This window comes from Lolium rigidum, chromosome 6 (assembly GCF_022539505.1).
Source record: "Lolium rigidum isolate FL_2022 chromosome 6, APGP_CSIRO_Lrig_0.1, whole genome shotgun sequence".
Taxonomy (NCBI): Eukaryota; Viridiplantae; Streptophyta; class Magnoliopsida; order Poales; family Poaceae; genus Lolium; species Lolium rigidum.
Genome location: NC_061513.1, coordinates 15,083,088 through 15,099,224, shown reverse-complemented (window position 1 = coordinate 15,099,224; position 16,137 = coordinate 15,083,088). Strand labels below are relative to the sequence as shown.

At 43.7% G+C, this 16,137-nt stretch overlaps 2 protein-coding genes across 2 annotated transcripts; one reads left to right on the top strand and one right to left on the bottom strand.

Moving 5' to 3' along the window:
- Positions 1–7,996: 7,996 nt before the first annotated feature.
- On the bottom strand, positions 7,997–10,430 carry LOC124666375 (protein translocase subunit SecA-like). The gene is made up of 5 exons (XM_047203706.1): positions 10,174–10,430; positions 9,946–10,091; positions 9,666–9,827; positions 9,210–9,325; positions 7,997–8,304 (listed from the first exon to the last, which is right to left on the bottom strand). The coding sequence occupies exons 1-5, from the start codon at positions 10,346–10,348 to the stop codon at positions 8,286–8,288; spliced, it is 618 nt and encodes a 205-aa protein (XP_047059662.1). The 5' UTR covers positions 10,349–10,430; the 3' UTR covers positions 7,997–8,285.
- A 2,025-nt stretch (positions 10,431–12,455) lies between these two features.
- On the top strand, positions 12,456–13,682 carry LOC124665149 (transcription factor PCL1-like). Its single transcript, XM_047202554.1, has one exon. It carries the CDS (start codon positions 12,692–12,694, stop codon positions 13,505–13,507), a length of 816 nt encoding a protein of 271 aa, XP_047058510.1. The 5' UTR covers positions 12,456–12,691; the 3' UTR covers positions 13,508–13,682.
- Positions 13,683–16,137: the final 2,455 nt, after the last annotated feature.

Here is a 16,137-nt window from a genome sequence, read left to right as displayed (position 1 = left end):
ACCTTGTAACAATCGGAGCTAAGGTTGGAATGTAGATCCTGCGGCCTATGCCAGTTTTCGCCGATGTCCATCACCTCCAAGCCATGGATATAGGCACTCTGGCCCCAACCATCCGACGGAGGACGGCCGCTCCCCATTTCAGTCGTTGTGTACCTGTTACCTATGTTCTTGTTGCAGAGCTGGCCACCCCACAATGCTGCCACACCACTCCCAAACTGCGGAAACTGTTCTGGTGACCAGTACCCCAGCAATCTGTCCCCATACATCACGCACCATCTCCCGGTCGTGTCATCCTGCTAGCTAGCTTATGTTAGTTAAATATATGGGAAGATATAGGTAAACAAAAGAATGAGCAAAAATATATCAACTCTTAACATACGGACTCTCACAAAACTAAACCTTCAAGAATACCTTTTTTATCCACATGGATAGTTTGAAAACTCGGAAATAGAAAGATATAAGATTCCAATGCATTTTCTTTTTAGAGATGGGCCATGTTTTTTCAATACTACGGTTTCTGAATCCTAATTAGTGATTACTCATATTAAACCTTCGAAATGGTGCCAGTCACTAAAGAAATCTTATAAAATAGTAGATTGAGTCCATTGTGAAATTCATATTGATTATGCAGATCGAACTATCATTCTTGCAAAGAGCACTTGAGTAAACGAGGACTTTAGACTTAGAAATGGAGGGTATCACTTAAGGGTAATTGTAAAAGAGCTATTTTCATTACAAAAATAAACTGAGTTTCCATAAAACTAGACATAATTTTGTAAATGTATATACTCACTATATCTAAAATAGCTACTCATTAGGTCCAACTGGGGTGGTTTATTTCACAAAGTCTCCAATATACAAACTACTTAATGCACTCTGATTGAACTTTGTTACCTTGTATAGTGTGAGTGAAATCTCATACTGCGCGCCACCAAATTGTGATAAAGGAGTTAAGACCGCACCAAATGCGTACTCATTCGATATTTGGACAAACCCATTGCATTGTAGGTTGAAGCAATCAATGTCATGAGATGGGTCCTGAACAATGAGTTCCATATGAGTAGTTAATTAGTGTTCAGTTGTATCTTTCTTGTGTTTGTATACTCATGCCCGTAAAAAAAAGTAAAGACCATAACAGTGTATGCATCATATGGGCACCCATACTACTAGTCTAGTATACATTTTTCTTGTATTTCTAAAAGGCCACCTGTATGTTTTCAAAAGAACGGAGAAAAGATAATGCTGGAGAAATATATATACATAGCAGATTTGGACATACATGATAACAAGTTATCAATATACGTAGCAGATTTGGACATACAGTGAAACAACTTATCAATGTGTCAAAGCTGTTACATTAAGCTTTCTTTTAACACCAAAGGGTTAAAAACAGAAAGGAACAATACACTGTTCTCCCTTTATACTGAATATCAAAGAGGGCTAGCTTCATTGCAGTACATGGGTGCAAGACTTTCCTCTGGTCATTGCATCATGTCAAAAGACCCAAAATAATACTTAAAAAATATGCCACATTTATATTTCTGCTTAGACATCAATTTTTGGTTTTCCATAAAAACTATGAATTTATAAATAAATAAATTTTGCATATATTTAAGTGTGTAGTAATGTAGTGTGTGCTTTGAGAATAATGATGGAGAAGAGAACTGAGGACATACCACAGTGCGAATAAATAATCTCGTTTCACCACCATCATCGTATAAAGTTGGACTTACCTGAAGAAATAAATAACATATAGTTGTTCATCCTTTTCACTTTTCAAGAAAATTTGCATAATAGTAATATAACAAAAGAACATGATTCCACGAATATTGGAGGAAGCTTACCATCCAACCATACTGAATGTATGACCCATTTTCGTTGTAGATATTAATTGCACTGATGCTCCACTCATTCGGCTCAACATCTACTGACCAGACATTTATGTCGGCCCTTGCTCCATATATATTTCCATATGTTTCAAGTCCAGCAAACTAGTAGTAAAACATAAAACCTAATCAATATGTAACGTTATCCGAGATGGCAGATAGTAGTACTGAGAGTACACTCACCTCAGTTTTGCATGGGGTGAGCTGTTCCTGTTCCAGCTCGACCTGAGCTTTCCCTGTCATCATTCTAACAGGTATTGTGCCGCTCGGACAATTCCCACTCTTTTGCCAAATTTGATGTACCACCACACTTGTGGTTGCATTGGTTTTCCTGATTTTATTAAAATTATGTTGTTGCATCTGCTACAAGACAGAAGCACATATTTAGGTTACCTTGAGTGATAGAGGTCATAAGGACATGTAAGAAAATGTTGTTTCTTGACAACAAAAAATGGGAGTTTTATTTTAATACTGTAAATTTTTGTAATTCAAATAGAGAAGATCTTAAGAGTACTGCGCCATTGATTATACGTACAATTGCCGAATTAGACATTTCAGTGATAATACTTGTGTTCAGGTAAAAACATAAATGAAAACCAGAAGAGTTACCTCAAATATTGTGTAGTTTTTCATAAGCACATGCTCAAAAGATGGTTGTTTGAAGATATCAACACACTCGATTATATCACCATCTTCACTCTATAAATATAATAGGACAATATGCATTGCTAAGGAAACACAATAAAATAGGGTGAAGTTAGAAGTGTTAATATAAGCTGCTCGACACACACCTTTATAAACTTGGTTATTGCCTGCGTTGTTTCATTTGTGCTGATTAATAAAAACAAAAACATCCAGATAATCATGCCTAAAATCCTTGAGTATTGCTTCATCTCTCTCACCTGCAAGATTATGAATTACTCAACCCTAAGGATCAATAAAATTATATCAGACTCCCAAAAGCTTACAATGACAATAAAAATAAATGAAATGAATAAATTTGTTAAGTAGATCAAGCAGAAAACTATTTAATAGCATGACTAAATGAAGCTAAATTACCACTAGCATAAGGTACAACATGAAAATAGTGAAAGTGCATGTCATGGCAGAATGTGCTCAAAACTATGAATAATGCAACTTGAACCAATTTAATAGGAATTTTCATGATATATCAGTTTGATGATTTCCATAGAGAGATAAATAACTAAATATGCTTGTCATTTAATTTCAAGACCATAATCTGGCTTTCAAATGATTCATAATTACTGGAGCTCATAAGAATTCAAAGAGTTTATACTTCTACAAAAACAATTTCTGAATTTCTTCTACTTGTTTTCTGAATTATTCTGCTGGAACAATTTCTACACTCAGTAAGTTGTACTATTTACAATAAAGACCAGTCAAACAAGCCGCATCCATTTTTTTCAGACTCTCATTAGCGTAAGCAAATTCGAGTATATTCACTAATTTCTGTACCAATTCTCTAAATGAGAGGGGGGGCTCGCTTTGAACTCATTGGCTCTACTGAATAGAGCAACAGAACAATTTTTAATCAAGTGACTCAGTATTGCAATTACAGGTATGCCAATGAGATGAATATCCACCGATCTTTTAGGCAATTAATCAACTTTCCTGATGTTATGTTTAGCTGTTAACTAATCAACGTACTGTGTATATGGCCAGAATCCAAAAACTAGAAGTTTGAAATGGACTACTCGGAAACTAATATACGAGTTCCTGAATATTCAAAATTGTCTCAACATCAACTAAAAAATTGTGCTCAGGTACCACGGTGGCAGGGCAAAGAGAGACACACACCAGCTTGAACAACCCGCGGCAGCAGCAACGGACTTCACAGTGATGCAGATTCCGACTACAGACAGAAGTTGAACAAAGGAAGGTACACAAGCATTAGGATTGTTGTAGAATAGGAGGTCGAGACTCGACCAAAGGCTCACCAGCTTTGACGTATGAACCTCCCAGATCCTTCAACAGTGGAAGACAAGTTTGACTTTGTGGATGAAGAGAGGGAGCTTTACTCGCCTCAGGAGGTTCAGGCATCATGTAACTTGAGCCGAGGCATCATGTTATTTGAGCCGAAGGGGAGGCACAGTTATCGGATGAAGCATGCCTTTAGGACATGCATATACAATGCAATGCATGGTGCTTATGCATGAGGGTTAAATGAGAATAGTCATATGATTGTTATAAATATATTTGCAAATTCATCTTCTGCCTTTTTAAGCTCTAGGAACTGCAAAATGTGAATTCTTGGACGCTTGACTCCTTAATATCAGCTTGTTTTGCATGCATTTCGTATGTTTGACTACCCTGGGCGTTATAAAACCACCTCTTATTACTTGGCTGTCCCCAACTATCGATGTTTAGTAAATCAACACTCTGTTTCCAGAACAGCCGCAGCCATTAGCGATGCAGCTACATCACCACCTCTTTCTCCTCCTCCTTGTGCTAGTGCCACAGCTCGTCACAGCGCAGGCTCAGGCGCAGCAGCCAGGAGTCGGAGTAGGAGTAGCCACCCAGCCACGGGCATGTGTCCCTATCGTATACGGTGCGCCCTGTCTAGGTAATAATACTCTGGCCAAACTAGTTTGGCATGCATGGCCACATATCTCGGTCGGCCATATGGTGATGATTTGATGTTTTACTTCTTTTCTAACAACATTGCAGTTGGCACCAACGGGGTCACCATGCCACCAGCTCCTCGTCTCGGCCGCCCGGAGCACGGGCTTCCGACCACCCCGACGCCGCTCGACCATGATCCGCTGCCACCTCCTTCGCCTCCACCTCCTCCTCTGCCGCCGTCATCCGCAGCAGCCAGTTCATCACTGCTAATTGGCACAATCCTGCTTCTGCCGGCTCAAATCCTCCTTGTCGTCGTCTGACCCTCTCCGAGCTCCTGAGCTCGGAAGAAATATACCTACTCTAGCGATAGCTTGGTAGCTAGACCTCGAAATAATGTGTGTCCCGCTTCCCGTTTGATCGTGATGTTGTCTCTACTGGCATTGCTAGCGCACTCAGCTGGTCCTACTAGTACCTCCGTGCCTATCGCTCCAAGGCATCTTCAAAAGCTGACGTCTCACGGTACAAGTTACAACTGATTTCAATTGTGCAGATGCTTTTAGACCAAGCACGCATGTCCTTCTACACGGGAAAAGTACTACTCCGATAGAACACTATGATCATAGCGCGCGTTTGCCAATCTGGTGGATACTTTTGGCCCTGTAGGATTTTCGACAACCTTCGGTCCATAATTCATGAGGTGGTTTTAGTTCAAATTAAGGAACGGATAGACTAGTACATTACACAAGATATTAGCCGACAATTTATTTCTCAAATCTCTGTCCACCTAGAATTTGACTACATTGGGACGGAGGAACTGCATCAAAGTGGGATATTAATTCTCTATGGATATTCAATAAATGTGATTTCATTGGGGTTGTAAATAATAGTCTGCTCGTACAAAATAAATCCTTGAACTCATCACTTTGTCATGTTGAGATGGTACAGACAGGTCACACCAAACATTTTCTGGGTTACACAACCAGAAGCGGCCACTCTTCCACCCGACCAGTCGACACCGTCACGGGTACCCCTACCCTCCGCCGGACGCGACTGATCTCGGTGTCCATGGTGGTTGCGCCTACTTCGTCCACCACAGAAATAAGGCGCCCCCTTGGGAGAAGTACGGCGTGTTCAGGTACAATCTAGTCAATAACAATGCGAAGTTCAAGAAAAACCGCTATAACAAGGTGCATTTCATTGAACGCCTACCTCAAAGATGGGATGATGGCTGCAATTCAGGTGAACAATTGTAGACTATCCCAAAATTATATATTTCTATAATAGAAAAAGGAATGATTAGTTTTATAACCGATCAAGATATTAATCACCTAAACTATGTATAAGCATCTCAAGTTATCAACATGATGAAATGCCAATTAATTACAGGAAATCACTAAGGGGCGTTGGAGGCTCATGACCTGAAGCAGCATCAACAGATCAATTTAGCTCAGGTTAGCTCAGCGGCTAATACAAATAATACAAAACCAAAGAAAAAAAATCCACAATCTTTACGAACGGAGATGATATAAGCTCAATACCAATGATCATTTATGTATGTCTACGTTCCTGTATAAAGTAGAGTCTGTGTAATAAAGCTAATCAATTTCGCGTATCTGGATTGATTCAGCCACTGTAGATGGCCTATTTATCTCTTCGTCCATCCAATCCTTGCCTGACGCGTGCTTTCCATGTTTACCGCAACGTTAAATTGGTATGATCGGATGTTTTGCATTTTCTTTTTTTTCCGGCTGAAGGGTTACCGGTTACTGGTTGTTACAATGCCTTCCGTCGAATTGCTTTGATTGCAGCCGGTAATCACGTTATTGCGGTTTCAAGCGGTGGGTTCTACTTTGGCATTCTGCCACGTTATCTTCACCATAACGTACGTGTCCTCTTTTGGCTCCTCGGATAAACTCTGCTTGTTTATGTGCATATTTGGAAAGAATCTGTACACCTTGCTTATATTTAGGCCATAGATAGATATCAGCCGCTGACTTTCCCACTTTGCTTCGATCAATGGAGGAACCGAATTGTATAATTATATATGGGCCGATGCAAGTTGGCCAACTGATCTGTTTCCGACGATGATACAATCTCCGAACGTGAGCCTATATATATGTTGCTCCGCGCGCGCGCACGCCCCGCCAGCTGCAAACCCTGGCATAAAGGACAGCCGCGCGCCATTGCCACCACCGCCTTGAACTCCGGCGAGCCGATCGAGCCGGCCGCCGTGTCTTGCGTGAGTGTGAGTTGCTCTCGATCGATCCTCTACAACCAATACAAGATGCACACACTGCCGTGACGGCGCGTGAGATCTATCAAATCGTAGGACATGGACGACGGTACAACGGCAGCAGCAGCTCCCGAGAGGACGGCGAGGCACGTGCCGCACGACCTCGTGAGGGAGATCCTGATCCGGCTGCCCGTCAGGGGTCGCTTCTACGGTTCACCGGCGTGTGCAAGGCCTGGAGAAGCACCATCTCCAACGACCCGTCCTTCAGCCGCGCACAGCTCCGCCACAACAAGGACGATCCCTTCCTGCTCATCGGCTCATCGCCCCACAGCGCGGAGCCTACACGAGACAAGACAGGGTCACGGTCGCCACAGCCGGCCTCTACCAAGGTAGAGCCATGTGGATGCTGTGCTCGTGCCAAATGTTCCAAGCTTGACACCCATCTAATTAATTTTGGAGCCAGCTCATTAGTATATTTCAACAGGCATGAAAAGCATATGAATCGATTGGTTCCAGGCTTCCAGCTACATTAAGTTGATTTTTTAGTTGGAAAAAGGAACATGGTTTGTTGATATTTTTTCCCTACATAGTCATTTCTATTTGATCTACCTGCGAGAGAGTCGATCGACATGAATTGATCTACATGAAATTCCAGCGCTTGACATATTACAAATCACACCTAAATTCTGCTGAAACTCGAAGTTACATACGCAAAAATTCTGCTGAAACTCGAAGTTATAGGCACCCTGATCCTGTCGTACGAAACAGGGCTTGACTGTATCCCGCTCAGTCATGCTCAAGCAGCAAGCTGAGGCATTGCTTTTGTTTTTCTTGCACATGTTTCTTTTTTCGTTTCTCTCTTGTTTGTAGTACTCGTGGCTTGGCCTGTGTATAGGCTGCTGGAATCTTAACCTTTCCAGAATTGCATCTGAACCTTTCCAGAATTGCATTTTTTGGGCACTTGTTCTGTACAGACACAACTGATATGCTGCACAAGATCAGGGTTGACTTGCTACCAACAAACCTAACAATAGATCTAAACAAACCGAAATAATCAACATCCAACAAGACTTGTACGGATGTCAATCAATTTTCAAGGCTGAGCTAACATGGCCTGAGCATCATAGCGATGAGAAGGAAATATGCCCTCTACCCAGCCAAGATATTGTTTCACAGCTCTATTTTTTTCTCTGAAATCCAGACACACAACAAGGATCCCTTGTATAGAGTTGCAGACTTGACATACCGTGTTATCGCATCAAAACCTACAAATCAATCTCTGACAAGGGGAAGATATGCATTGTAACTTCGCGGGCCTTTTCAAAACATGTCGTATAACAGGTTAGTTATACCAGATACTACAAACGAAATTTCTCCAATTAGTTAGTTATATGCTGACAGTAAATCAACCGTTTAGGAGAATGGTTCTCCCCTCATAACACAGAGCCGCTTATGGCGCTTTACATGTTTTGCAGCCAGGTTTGCAACAATACCGGGGCAGGCCTGCTGTCCAGGTGAAGAGTCACACCATACTTTTCTTCATCATTACGGAGCGAACTACATCAGCGCAAAGGAGTTTCACCTCAGGCAGCTCCACAACACCTACAAATTTTATTCAGAAAACAACAATATTTTCATCACAACGCAACAACAAATTAAATTGCAGAAAGAATATGAATCCATAGTCGAAATAGAAAGGCTGGATCCAGAAAGAACAAAAAAAATGATCTTCTCGGTTTGGTTCGCTACAACAGGTGGCCACACATAGCTAGTTGTGGTGAATAAATTTGGTTGCCACACATTTGGCAACTTTTGGTCAAATTAAAATTAAATAGGTGTCACGTGTGGATTACGGAAGGAATCAAACATCTAGGAGAAGGTGGCAGTGGAGCGGACAGGGTTTGGAGTTCCATTTACATGTTCAAGTAAGTGAAACACCATTTAGCTAGTGTTCAGATGCACAGGAATGACAAACTAGCAATGGTGTAAGTTTCCATGATCACAACTTAGCACCTTTTGATCCTTAGTTTAGACTTTTTTTTTCTTAGTTTTTCCTTCCTTTTTCACATATGTTAAGGTTCTTTCTGTACCCATTCTTTCATTTAATTGAAATTTATACCATAGGGGTTTCCTATGGTTTCCTGGTAAAAAAACAAATTTAACCGGTGGATGGTGGACACAGATAACAATACCTTGTACTAACAATTTGCCAAATTTACAAAGTTCCATGCTCCACATTCCATGTAAGCAAGGATGATCAACATATTTGGTCTGAACCATGTACATATCGGTAAACCTATATCCATCTTTTGCTAGATAGCAGTTACCACCGGTTACTTATTTTGCACAGCAGGTTAAAGCATCTACATGTTTCCATGTAAAAGACGTTACTGTACACAAAAGATTGCAGCAGTCTGATTCCCGAACGGGAGGTAAAACCAATAATAAAGCGGCAACAAAACATCATTAATAGTTTAAGAATAGTATGAGGCGTGGAAGAATGAAACCTTTTATATCGTTTCCTTGAACCGCATGGGCAAAGAGCATTCCTGCTTATTTGATCACTCTTTGCCAGGTTAGATCTGAAAACATCCAACGGCGTCTTGTCCATATGCTTTTGAATCTACAAAGGCAACACAATTCATAGATTTGATTACCTCGTGCAAGGAAAAGGCAACACTTTTGTCATTTTTTAGAAGTCTAAGCCCATCATCATTCATAGAAGAAACAAGTATCGGATAGCAGCAACGAAATCTAAGGTTACTCCTTAAGTTAAGACTTGGATGATACGGAGAACATACACTGCGATTTTTATTAGTCATTGTTGAGTAAGTTAGAGCAAAGATACCACTTTAAATAAGAGAGAGAGACAGAGACATGAAACATCATGGCTTGTTAAAAATGAGCAAAGGAAGCAAAAGCAGTTCCTATCTGGCAGTGGCAGTGAAGTAGTCTGGAATTACCTCACTCTGCGACCTTGGAATGGGCTTCCCTTCCTCTTTGAACTTCAACGCAACCTTGTGCGCCTCTCTCGCCCACGTGTACTTGGCCAGTGCGTTCTCCACGTCGGCGACGCTGCACTTGCAGTGCTCGCTGGCACTAATTTTGTCGCTGGTTTTCAGTTTCTGCGCGCGCGACAAAGAAGCAGCCGCACACACACACAAACACACAGAGCACCAACCGATTAAGCACCACCGTCAAAGCAGCAAGGCGATGTCTGAACCGATCGTGGTGTCGTGTTACCTCGCCGGTTGGGTCGATGGCGCCGAGGTAACGGAGCACGGCGGAGTGCCTCTCGTGGGCGGCGGCGGCGGCGGCGGCCTTGTGGGTGTTCTTGAAGGTCGCTGCGAAGGAGTCCTTCGGCATCCTGCCCATCGCATCCGCGTACTCTGCGAATCCCCGAGGCTCCGAATCAGACAACGAACCCCCTTACCTAGGAAAGTAGGAAACGAAGGGAGCCGGAGCGCTTACTGAGGAGCGTGAAGGAGCTCAAGGATTCGTCATGGCCGGTGATGGTGGTCTTGATCTTGTCGGTGACGGTGGTCTTGATCTTGTCGAACCAGCCGAGGGAGGCAAGATGCGGGGTCGAGGAGATGCCCCGGGAAGAAGTTAGGAGGTGGAGGGCGCGGCGTGACGCCATTGCCATGGGTAGGAAGTAGCAGGGGCGGGTTACGGTGAGCCGGCGGCGGCGGCGGCGGTGGGTTCGCCGAGGAAGAAATGTGGGAATGGAAGATGGGCTATGTTTCCATGGGAGAAACAAGATTGATGAGAAGCCCGCACCTGCACACTTTGGCAGGCCATGATTCCAGCTCGGCCAGGCCCATCACCGTGGGTGGCATACTTCCGGTTTTTGTTTTTATAGGGTTAGGGTTTTTCGGTTTTCAGCCGGTTTCAGTTTTCTGTTGTTTTTTTTTTTCATTTCCTCCCAGTTCTGCTGGTTTTTTCATTTTTGCAAGTTACTTTTTTGAACATTTTAATTTTTTACTCACTTTGAATAAAATTTAAAAATAGAAAAAAAAAACTAGAGAGAGGATAGTTACCTAGGCCGGCCCAAGACGCGGGCGGAGCATTGGTTAGCTTCAGTGTCGAGCAATAAATAGGAGATCCCCTATTCCCCGACGGATCCTATACACCGACCCCTACCTGGTGGTGCCGAACACCCCCCACATGGGCAGTGCCTAATTCACATTTTAAGGAATTTTGCTCTTTTCATTTTCTCTTTGTTTTCTTTTTTCTTCTTATGTTTCAGATTCGAAACTTATTATGATGCAAAAAATATTTATATTAAAATATAAAATGTTTAGATTCAAAAAATATTTAAAATACAAAAATTGTTGAAATTCGAAACAAATCCAAAATATTTAAATTCGAAAAATCTTTAGATTCGAAATTTTATTAAAATTTTGAGAAAAGTTTAATTCATATCCGAAATTTCTAAATTTTGAATATTGTTCAATATAAACATATTCAAATTTAAAGAGTATTTAGACCTAACAAATGATTACATTTTGAAAATATTACTGTAGCCCCCAATCGGTGAGTCTGATTCAATAATTTTTTGGATTAGTAAAACAAAATAGAAAAAATAATTTTTCCTAGATATGTATGTATGTATGTATGAATTCAGAGGGGGTATTACATTAGCAGAATATATTCATTCTGTCCACTAGTGCCTCCACGTGCACGGGGTAACCAAATTCCTCTGCATTCCAGCATGACGCTTTCCATGAGCTTTTCCAAAATTAGCTTGCAAATACGTAGGAGATAGAAATTTGCCAAAAATTAGAAAGATTGAGAATAGTAGAGTAGTTTGGATGAGCTTCACCACAAATTGATGAGCCTCATAGGTGAAATGTACTGATACTAGCACACAAAAAAAGAGTTTTTTGGCCCTTAAATTTGTCTAGATACCAAGGTATGTAGGCACGTTTTGTTATAGATACTTTTGTGTGGAATGCAAATAAGAAGTTGAGCACTGCTTTTTTTAACGGATGGTGTACTAAAAGGCCTACTCATAACCTTTTTTTCTAAAAATCTAACTAAACTTGTAGAAATATTGGGTTTGAAAAATTGCAGACGTTAATCCTAGAACACAAAGAATATCCTATACCCCCTTGTGAAAAGGTGATGAGGCAGGTATATTCCATTGGACCGGACTTTACCCTTTATAAAAGAAATATATTCTCGAGCCCAAAGGAAGTATATTTTGCAGCTGTATTATCTAGACTTTATTTGAAACAACCAGAAGCATATTTTGCAGCTGTAGGAAAACACAAGATGTGTGTATGCAACCTCATAAGAAACGCTAATTATAACAGTGATGGCCATTATTTTAATTAATGGAAAAAATTATACAAACTTCATATCTATGATGTTGAGTCGAGGGAAAAAAAGATAGTTCTGTACTAGCAAAAGGGAATCGGAGTGTGAGTTTGACCTGGGAAAAGATTGGTAGGCCGCCCGAGAGCGAGAGCGACACCGCACTAGCAGGGAATCGCACATAAACAAAGTGTTGTTGTTATAGGTGGACGTGGCCGCGTGATCGGAGCAGCCCGAATCTCGAGGAAATATCTCCAGTCCACATCACCCTCGAGACCGCCCAGGAAAGCGCGGTGGAATCACGATCGTGCCACGGGCACGGACGGCTGGATGTGGAAAAGCGTATCGAAAATATCCTGGTGAGCGGTCGGTCCACGTGGGCGTCCCGATCTGCGCTTTATTCCCTTTCCGCCCATTAAATTATCTCCCTCTGCTCTGCTCCGCCCACCTCACCTCACCAAAATATCTTTTCTTCCTCTATCTTTCTCTCCCCGATCGATCCTCTCTCATCCACCCACCGCGGCCGGCCGCCGCTAGCGTCGCCGGAGTTTGGTAGGTACATGGTGCCTAGGTGGCGCGGCACGGGCTGCTGATCGGAGGATCGCTTCGGACCTGAGAAGAAGGTCGCATCCATCTCTTTTTTTCTGGCTTTCTGATTGGGGATCCGTCCATGGGGTCGGAGGCGGGCGGGTACGATTTTGACTTCATCGGCGGCGGCGGGGGCGACGAGTACGAGGGGCGGGTGGCGGAGTGGGAGGCGGGCCTGCCGGGGTGCGACGAGCTGACCCCGCTCTCGCAGCCGCTCGTCCCGCCGGGGCTCGCCGCCGCGTTCCGCATCCCGCCGGAGCCGGGGCGGACCCTTCTCGACGTGCACCGCGCGTCCTCCGCCACCGTCTCCCGCCTTCGCTCCTCGGGCTCTGGCTCCTCGCCCTCCGGCCCCAACGCCACCGGCGGCGGCGGCGGCGGCTCCTTCCCCTCCTTCTCCAAGGGGGCCGGCGGCGACGGCAACACCAACAACTCGGCGGAGTCGGCGGGGGAGAAGACCGCCGCGAAGCGGGCGCGCCTGGTGTGGACGCCGCAGCTGCACAAGCGGTTCGTGGACGTGGTGGCGCACCTGGGCATCAAGCACGCCGTGCCCAAGTCCATCATGCAGCTCATGAACGTCGACGGCCTCAGCCGCGAGAACGTCGCCAGCCACCTGCAGAAGTACCGACTCTACGTCGCCAGGATGCAGGGCAGCGCATCCAGCGACCGCCCCTCGCCCTCCGACGACCACATCTTCGCATCCACCCCGGTTCCCCGCGAGCCCGTGCCCGCCGCGCCCATGCCCCCGGCCGTCTACCACCACCCGGCGCCCATGACCATGGGCGGCATCACCGGCGGCGGCCACAGTGGATACTACCAGCACCAGCAGCACGCAGTCTACAACGGATACGGCGGCGGTGGCGGCCACTCCTACCCGCACTACCACCACGGCGACCGGTAACGGCAGTCGTCACATTCCTTCAGTCAACAACAGATGCTCTCTACCTCCTGCTGTAATTGTAACCTGTATAATCCATCCCTCAGTAAATCAGTCGGTCTAGTGTAGCTGTGTGCGTGTCGATGAGATCGAATTGCTACAAATATTGGCCATGCATGCATGCTAGTATAATTTGTCACCCACAAGTCCAAGATTATTAACCTGGGGAGCTCAAGATGAAGAAGCTCCCCACTAGGGACTAGGGAGGGATACATAAGAAGAGAGTCTGTCACTCACTCTGGGTTACCTATACTGCTGTAATAACTGCATACATCGCGCTGCCCCCATTTTGGGCTAATCAACAAGGAACTAGTAAGTAATTCTAATCTTATTAATCGTGCGCAATTTTCAGTATTGGAGTACGGAATGAGCATCAAGTATCGCCTCCTGCCAAACCCAACCCAACAAGGGACTTGTTTGGTTGCACACCTAAACCTGCTATGGTAACCTTTGTTTTTTGAGTGGTGAGGTTACCTAACAGTGTTGGCCAAGATGCTGATAATACACAACACAGAGTTACCCTACTGGCTGATGCATCATGAGTTCATCACCTAAGGGGTTAGTATGTATACCACCTTGAATAAATTCATTATTACCGATCGGGGATCAGGTTCAGTCAACGTCCTATATAATGGAGGGATATGAGACCACCTCCTAAATATACACTATCTCTTTAGCGAATCATGACCTTGGTCAACAACATGATGAAGAACAAAGGAGTAGCCCTAAGTACTTGTGTAGCCATGTCCTAAACCAGAAGCCCTAAGGAAAGAAGGAGACCCGACACAGTGGCACATAACACAATCGTCTCCATGGACGACGGAGATCCCAAGAGAAACATCGTCGTAGTGCTCGATGGAGATCCAGGAAGGGCGAGCATCTTAGAAGGAATCACCTACAATTGAATCGAAGCTATCCGATATGTTCCTATGTACCACTCAATTCGATTAGACCTGGGGGTAAGGTTTGAGGTGCTTATAACGATCGGATGAATCGTTGCAGAGGATGAAGCCTACTCGCCTGACCAGTCACCACCGTCAATCTCGCGGACCTTGCCAGTGCCGAAGAGACGACCATGTCGTTAGAGCGTAAAAAGGGTGGATGAGCTTGAAATGGGGGATTTTGATTTCGCGGCGAGAGAGCCGCCCCTAAATACATCTGTGAAATTTTGCGTACGGTGACCGAATTTGTCCCACCGCTTTTTAACCGTGGTGCGAACTCGCGCGGGAACGTCGTGTTCTCGTTTCTAGGCGAGACGAGGGTGGCTTTTTGGAAACACTGATTCGGCCGTTCCTTTTGGGCCTGGCAGTAGGTGCTTTAAGAACAGTACGGAGCCTTGTGGGCAACCAAATGGCCCATTTTTGTTGTCTATTTGTGAGCCAAGAGGTATACAATCTACTAAACACGCTTTTAGGAATAACTGAATTACACCGTCTCCCCAATTCTCGCATCCAAAGCAGCTACAACCTCACTTCCTAAAAAGGTGCTGCAAATTTATCAAAAATCATCACTTCCTCAATGTTTGAGAGTTATACAAATTTAGATGCGTCTAGATTTAGATAAACTTGCAATATCCTTTTATAAGCGAACCGGGTAGTGTTAGTATACCAAAAATACCTATAGATACAATCGCGACATTTTTTAATGGAAAGGAGGAAGTACTTGTGTAAACTGATGGTAAGTGATCTTGCACTAATTTAGTAGTATAAGTATAACCCCATCTGAACTTGCTGCTCCAATCCAAAAGAAGGAGAAGATAACTCCACCTTTGGCTCCAGGACCATTCATCAATAATACTGTACGTAGCAAACGCGTACAATACTACAACTAGGACGCAGCTGCTGGGCTGGGATTGTGGATAAAGATTGCGAGGAGATCGAGAGAGATTCAGACACAGCAAGTGGGACAGCTACTGCTACTCATCAAGACCGCTGTAGCTAGCTGGGTAACGAGAGGAGGATACAATGGCACGTAGTATGGCCCGTCTCCAGGCCGTTATCCACAATGGGCAGACCGCAGACGGAGACTTGTACTTCTCCGTCTTCATCACTTGTGCAAACAAGGTTGTGCATCGAGATGGAAATGAAAATCCTGCATCGAGTAGGGCGAGAGAGAAAAAAATTACACTAATCATGAAGTTGTTTCCAATCTTTTGAATTTTCATAATATTTTAGAACTCACCGTTCAACGCCTTTTTAAATATAATTTCAGTATTATTCTTTCAACAGAGCAAAATTTCCCAATCATCGTCCGCCAGTATTATTCTTTCAACAGAGTTAGACGAATCGTGGACTAAATATTTCCTTCGGCTCAAATTAGTTGACAACCCCTACAAACAAACATGTTATGTAATGATACTTAATTTGGACTGCTATTTTTCCAAATTACGCTTACTTTAGCATGATACATGTCCACCGTTCCACAAGACCTCAACACAAATTTTAAATTGTAGTACCTCAAAAGCAACAAAAAATGCCATTGAATTGACCTTGTAAAAACAGTGCCTAATCTAAATCTGGCTTTGAATTCCACCAACTGGCACTATGAATTTGTCATTTTGCTTTCCGGGATTTTCAAGTTTTTTAGGTGTACCT

Bases quoted from the DNA above. Each gene is read 5' to 3' on its own strand.
- LOC124666375 (XM_047203706.1), bottom strand. From the start codon at position 10,348: ATGGCAATGGCGTCACGCCGCGCCCTCCACCTCCTAACTTCTTCCCGG. The intron at 10,092-10,173 runs GTAAGCGCTCCG...GGGGATTCGCAG, and splicing joins GAGCTCCTTCACGCTCCTCA to AGTACGCGGATGCGATGGGC. The intron at 9,326-9,665 runs GTAATTCCAGAC...TTGCCTTTGTAG, and splicing joins TTCCAAGGTCGCAGAGTGAG to ATTCAAAAGCATATGGACAA.
- LOC124665149 (XM_047202554.1), top strand. From the start codon at position 12,692: ATGGGGTCGGAGGCGGGCGGGTACGATTTTGACTTCATCGGCGGCGGC.